Below are 7,413 nucleotides of genomic sequence, written 5' to 3' on the forward strand. Positions count from 1 at the left end.
TCTTGCATCAAACAACACAAAAACATTTTCAGTCACCTCCTTGTCTGAAGGACAAGTGGATAAACAGGTTAATGTCAAGACCTGCATTTTTTTTTTATGGACTACAATGAACCCCACACATTGGCTGTTACTGTAGGCTGAATGATAGAACGGCTACTTCCATGTTAAAATGTTATGGGATGCATTTTCTCCACTCTGGTAGTCCTCCATTATGATCAAATAGCCAGTGTAGCCTACTTGGCCAGTGTTAAAACTAACTTAAAGCAGATACAGCCTCAGTGTTCACAGTAAACACGCACTGGAAGTTGCACAGAATTTTCACAACATTCAAGTTTGCGCTCAGCAGAACTTAAATGATCTCAGTGCCAGAAAAGATTTGAGGAACATTGCTCACAACCCCCAAATCCTTCTACGCTTCGAGAAACACTGCGCTACCTCATCCGACCTGTATATAATTGACCGTTTTCTAGTCCAATCAGAGGGCCATGTGTGCATTTCACTAGCCAATCTATTGCACTTTTGTTTTGTTGCTATGTGCGATGCTGTGGCTACTGTCTCTGGCTACGTGGAGAGTCATGTGCCACAAAATGAGTGACAAACCCTGGACAAATCATTTCAAGTCATCAGTCTCAAGTCAAACTTGGGTCCCAAGTCTTGAGGCTCCAAGTCGAAGTCAAGCCTAAAGTTATTTTATTTTCTATCAAGTCGAGTCCAAGTCATGTGACTCGAGTCCACAACCCTACACATTGATACAACTGTAGTAAGCTATCCAAAGTCTACTTCACCAACTGCTTACCTTGAAGTTGGACTTGCATATAGTGGCTGCTTCCTTCATTGCCTCTCCTGAAAAAAACACCCCACAATAGTTGATTGAGACAGGATATCAACACCTGATATACCCCCTCAATAATACCTCAGAAAATACATAGGAAGAGCAGGAGAGAGTCAGTCAGTGGAGAGTCAGGAGAGAGAGTAGTGGAGTTCGGAGAGATATCGAAGAGTGGAGAGGACAGGAGAGAGAGTCAAGACAGAGAGTCAGTGGAGACAGGAGAGATAGTCAGAGAGACGCAGAGTCTGTGGAGAGTCAGGAGAGATAGTCAGCCAGAGAGCGTCAGGAGAGTATTTCAGGACAGAGTCAGTGGAGAGATAGTCAGTGGAGAGAGCGAGTCAGGAGAGAGAGAAGTACAGAATGAACAGTACCTGGTAGTTGAAATACAAAGCTCTTAATGGTAAATCATTACCCCCTTGTGTGTTGTATGCTTAATTACCAAGGCTCTCATTCACCAACAATTCCTTTTTACTGTGTATCTGTGCATGTACGTGTGTGTTGTGTGTGTCTGTGTAAAACCCAACATACCTTTCACTGACACAAATAAGTTAATGTTGAAGGTGAAGGCATCGTCATGGCATAGATAAGGGAGGGGCTTTGGATCCTGAAACAGGAAGTGGAAATAGAAAAGCATGAAGAGTCTCTACACTCTTAGAAAAAGGGTTCTTTGGCTGTCCGCATAGGAGAACCCTTTTTGGTTCCAGGTAGACCTTTTTGGTTTCAGGTTGAACCCTTTTGGGTTCCATGTAGAAAATGGAGCCCAAAAGGGTTCTAACTGGAACCAAACAGGTTCATCAAAAGGGTTCTCCTATGGGGACAGCGGAATAACCCTTTTAGATTCTAGATGGCACCTTTTCTAACACGGTATGGATACTGGCTCTCATTACTAAAGGCTTACCTGAATGGTGAAAATGTAAGAGTGTTAATGAAATGTAAAATACATCCAGACCACCCGTAGTATATGTAATGCAAATACATCCAGACCACCTGTAGTATAATGTAATGCTCAAATACATCCAGACCACCGTAGTATAATGTAATGTCATACATCCAGACCACCGTAGTATAATGTAATGCCAAATACACCAGACCAACCGTAGTATAATGTAATGTCAAATACACCCAGACACCCGTAGTATATAATGTTCAAATACATCCAGACCACCCTGTAGTATAATGTATGTCAAATACACCCAGACCACCTAGTATAATGTAATGTCATACATCCAGACACCCTAGTATAAATGTAATGCCAAATACACCCAGAACCCGAGTATAATGTAATGTCAAATACACCCAGACAACCCGTAGTATAATGTAATGTCAAATACCCCAGACCACCTAGTATAATGTAATGTCAAATACATCCAGACCACCCGTAGTATAATGTAATGTCAAATACATCCAGCCACCCGTTGTATAATGTAATGTCAAATACACCCAGCAACCCGTAGTATAATGTAATGTCAAATACACCAGACCACCCGTAGTATAATGTAATGTCAAATAATCCAGACCACCGTAGTATGATGTCATGTCAAATACATCAGACCGACCATTTATATGTAATGTAAATACATCCAGACCACCCGTAGAGTGTAATGTCAAAGCATCCAGACCACCCATAATGTATATAAAATACATCCAGACCACCGTAGTATAATGTAATGTCAAATACATCCAGACCACCCGTAGTATAATGTAATGTCAAATACACCCAGACACCAGTTATAATGTAATGTAAATACATCCAGACCACCATTATATGTAATGTCAAATACATCCAGCCACCCATTTATGTATATAATCAAATACATCCAGACCACCGTAGTATACTGTAGGGGACCACCAGTCTATACTATATTACACTACTATACTGTTTGTGTTCCTCACCTGGACAGTGTTGGGCTCAGCGAAGGGCAGCAGGGCCTCCATAGGAACCACCCAGGGTGAGATGGTTGTCCCAAAGTTCTTCCCCAGAAACGGACCCAGAGGAACGTACTCCCACGCCTGGATATCCCTGGCTGGAACACACACAGGAAGAAGAGTGCTTCCCTTTATTTTACCATTAGATGTTGAACTGGTATTTACTGAATATTCCTCAGTGGACACACAGATCACAGGTAGGTTAGAATAATATGTAACCTGCCCAGTGATGAGTCCATCCTATGTTGATTGGATGATCGTTGACCAACATAGCTAAAGTACCTGTACTAACACTACCTGTGCAGAGCTTGTTTGATTGGATGATCGTTGACCAACATAGCTAAAGTACCTGTACTAACACTACCTGTGTTAGCTTCAAAACCTTGGTATTGTGTAGGTGAAGTTGTGGGATGTTCAACTCAACTACTGGTCTTTTTGACTATTGACAACCCAGGAACTATTCTATTAAATATTGTGTTGAGGGATGTTCAACTCAACTACTGGTCTTTTTGACTATTGACAATCCAGGAACTATTCTATGAAATATTGTGTTGAGGGATGTGATAAATGATCATGTACTGCAGTCAGCAGGAAAATCCATTTCAACTATCAGTACCCCTCTACATATTAACCCAGGTGGAACCTGGCTCAGACTCCCTTACATCTGTCTGAGAAATGACTTCTCACAACTGACAGATAAGATATGACATCAGTCAGTCATTCAGCCTCACTGTATCTTTGCTGTAAATGACTGGTCAGCTGCAGCCGCAGGGGAGGAGGACACACCCCAAATGGCACCCTATTCCCTATATAGTGCACTATATTTGATCAAAGCCCTCAGAGCTCCATACACTGAGTGTACAAAATATTATGAACACCTGCCTTTTCCATGACATAGACTAACCAGGTGAATCCAGGTGAAAGATATGATCCCTTATTGATGTCACTTAAATCAGTGTAGATGAAGGGGAGGATACAGGTTAAAGAATGAGTTTTAAGCCTTGAGACAATTGAGACATGGATAGTGTATGTGTGCCATTCAGAGGGTGAATGGGCAAGTCAAAAGATTTAAGTGTTTTTGTCAAAAACATCAACGCTGCTGGGTTTTTCACGCTTAACAGTTTCCTGTGGGTATCAAGACAGATAGCCAGGGGACACTCAACACTCAGACATCATTTACAGATAGCCAGGGGCACACTCCAACACTCAGACATCATTTACAGATGCCAGGGGAACACTCCAACACTCAGACATCATTTACAGATAGCCAGGGGCACACTCCAACACTCAGACATCATTTACAGATAGCCAGGGGACACTCCAACACTCAGACATCATTTACAGATAGCCAGGGGCACACTCCACACTCAGACATCATTTACAGATACGCAGGGGCACACTCCAACACTCAGACATCATTTACAGATAGCCAGGGCACACTCCAACACTCAGACATCATTTACAGATAGCCAGGGGAACACTCCAACACTCAGACATCATTTACAGATAGCCAGGGCACACTCCAACACTCAGACATCATTTACAGATAGCCAGGGAACACTCCAACACTCAGACATCATTTACAGATAGCCAGGGCACACTCCAACACTCAGACATCATTTACAGATAGCCAGGGGAACACTCCAACATCTGACATCATTTACAGATAGCCAGGGGCACACTCCAACACTCAGACATCATTTACAGATAGCCAGGGGAACACTCCAACACTCAGACATCATTTACAGATAGCCAGGGAACACTCCAACACTGACATCATTTACAGATAGCCAGGGGCACACTCCAACACTCAGACATCATTTACAGATAGCCAGGGGCACACTCCAACACTCAGACATCATTTACAGATAGCCAGGGCACACTCAACACTCAGACATCATTTACAGATAGCCAGGGGAACACTCCAACACTCAGACATCATTTACAGATAGCCAGGGGCACACTCCAACACTCAGACATCATTTACAGATAGCCAGGGAACACTCCAACACTCAGACATCATTTACAGATAGCCAGGGGCACACTCCAACACTCAGACATCATTTACAGATAGCCAGGGGCAACTCCAACACTCAGACATCATTTACAGATAGCCAGGGGAACACTCCAACACTCAGACATCATTTACAGATAGCCAGGGGCACACTCCAACCACTCAGACATCATTTACAGTAGCCAGGGGCACACTCCAACACTCAGACATCATTTACAGATAGCCAGGGGCACACTCCAACACTCAGACATCATTTACAGATAGCCAGGGGCACACTCCAACACTCAGACATCTTTACAGATAGCAGGGGCACACTCCAACACTCAGACATCATTTACAGATAGCCAGGGGACACTCCAACACTCAGACATCATTTACAGATAGCCAGGGGCACACTCCAACACTCAGACATCATTTACAGATAGCCAGGGGCAACACTCCAACACTCAGACATCATTTACAGATAGCCAGGGGCACACTCCAACACTCAGCATCATTTACAGATAGCCAGGGGCAACACCAACACTCAGACATCATTTACAGATAGCCAGGGGAACACTCCAACACTCAGACATCATTTACAGATAGCCAGGGGCACACTCCAACATCAGACATCATTTACAGTAGCCAGGGGCACACTCCAACACTCAGACATCATTTACAGATAGCCAGGGGCACACTCCAACACCATTTACAGATAGCCAGGGGCACACTCCAACACTCAGACATAATTTACAAACAAAGCATTTGTGTTTATTGAGTCTGCCAGATCAGAGGCAGTAAGGATGACCAGGGATGTTCTCTTGATAAGTGTGTGAATTAGACAATTTTCCTGTCCTGCTAAGCATTCATGTACCGAGTTTTTTGGGTGTCTGGGAAAACGTATGGAGTAAAAAGTACATTATTTTCTTTAGAATGTAGCTAGTAGAGTAAAAGTCCACATTTAAAAAAAATATAAATAGTAAAGTATTGTAACGATACCCCAAAAATCAACTTAAGTACTTTAAAGTATTTTTACATAAGTACTTCACGCCACTGATGCCCTACCGTGCACTCCTTTTGTAGTGCACTATATAGGGAATAGGGTGCCATTTGGGACACAAGCCTAGTCAATACGCTGAAATTTTGTAGCTGCCATTCATTCAACATGCCTTGTTGTCATCCCTGACCTCATCCTTCCAGTTAGGTCTGACTCCTAGCTGCCATTCATTCAACATGCCTTGTTGTCAACCCTGACCTCATCCTTCCAGTTAGGTCTGACTACTAGCTGCCATTCATTCAACATGCCTTGTTGTCATCCCTGACCTCATCCTTCCAGTTAGGTCTGACTACTAGCTGCCATTCATTCAACGTGCCTTGTTGTCATCCTGACCTCATCCTTCCAGTTAGGTCTGACTACTAGCTGCCATTCATTCAACGTGCCTTGTTGTCATCCCTGACCTTATCCTTCCAGTTAGGTCTGACTCTAGCTGCCATTCATTCAACATGCCTTGTTGTCAACCCTGACTCATCCTTCCAGTTAGGTCTGACTACTAGCTGCCATTCATTCAACATGCCTTGTTGTCATCCCTGACCTTATCCTTCCAGTTAGGTCTGACTCCTAGCTGCCATTCATTCAACATGCCTTGTTGTCATCCCTGACCTCATCCTTCCAGTTAGGTCTGACTACTAGCTGCCATTCATTCAACATGCCTTGTTGTCATCCCTGACCTTATCCTTCCAGTTAGGTCTGACTACTAGCTGCCATTCATTCAACGTGCCTTGTTGTCATCCCTGACCTTATCCTTCCAGTTAGGTCTGACTCCTAGATGCCATTCATTCAACATGCCTTGTTGTCATCCCTGACCTCATCCTTCCAGTTAGGTCTGACTACTAGCTGCCATTCATTCAACATGCCTTGTTGTCATCCCTGACCTTATCCTTCCAGTTAGGTCTGACTCCTAGCTGCCATTCATTCAACATGCCTTGTTGTCATCCCTGACCTCATCCTTCCAGTTAGGTCTGACTCCTAGCTGCCATTCATTCAACATGCCTTGTTGTCATCCCTGACCTCATCCTTCCAGTTAGGTCTGACTACTAGCTGCCATTCATTCAACATGCATTGTTGTCATTGGTGACCTGACTATTTGACATTATACTGGTGACATACAGCTATATCAAGAGGACAGCAACAACTGAATAATTAGCATAGCCCTACTAAACTTTAACAGTCTAACATAACTGATGGTATCAGCGGAACAGCTCTCTCTGCCATGTCTGTTCCATCCATGCAGCGACGCGAACTGAACTACCGCAACACTGTGCGTTTCCTGGCTCGTCAATGCGCCCGCGCCTAATCCGTTGAGATCAGAACATGTGCGGGCAAGAAAGTGTTCTCGCTTAGTTGACTAACAACGGTGGAGCTAACAACCTTGGACGTAATGACGCCTTAGCTAGGGAGCTAACTACGAAATGATAGTGGTTATGGGCTTCACAAACACATACAATTTTGGAAAATATATTTGGCAAACAGTTCGATCTCCATTTACCCAGGAGGAGGATAGACAGTAAACAGTGGGAGCTCAACCTAAAGAGAGAGAACAAAGGAAGAAGAGAGAAAGAGACAGAAAGAGGAAAAAACATGGAGAGAGAGAGAGAGACGGAG

At 43.7% G+C, this 7,413-nt stretch overlaps 1 protein-coding gene across 1 annotated transcript in view; it reads right to left on the reverse strand.

Moving 5' to 3' along the window:
• Nucleotides 1-6: 6 nt before the first annotated feature.
• The window catches only part of fah (fumarylacetoacetate hydrolase (fumarylacetoacetase)), a 27,050-nt gene continuing 19,643 nt past the window's right edge, over nt 7-7,413 (reverse strand). The window contains exons 9-11 of the mRNA XM_070441675.1: nt 2,723-2,853; nt 1,358-1,433; nt 7-843 (exon numbers count right to left, since the gene is read on the reverse strand). Coding sequence (XP_070297776.1) covers nt 782-843; nt 1,358-1,433; nt 2,723-2,853 — 269 coding nt within the window. The 3' untranslated portion in view covers nt 7-781. The remainder of the gene's footprint in view (nt 844-1,357; nt 1,434-2,722; nt 2,854-7,413) is intronic.

Source organism: Salvelinus sp. IW2-2015, unplaced genomic scaffold, assembly GCF_002910315.2.
Source record: "Salvelinus sp. IW2-2015 unplaced genomic scaffold, ASM291031v2 Un_scaffold4518, whole genome shotgun sequence".
Taxonomy (NCBI): domain Eukaryota; kingdom Metazoa; phylum Chordata; class Actinopteri; order Salmoniformes; family Salmonidae; genus Salvelinus; species Salvelinus sp. IW2-2015.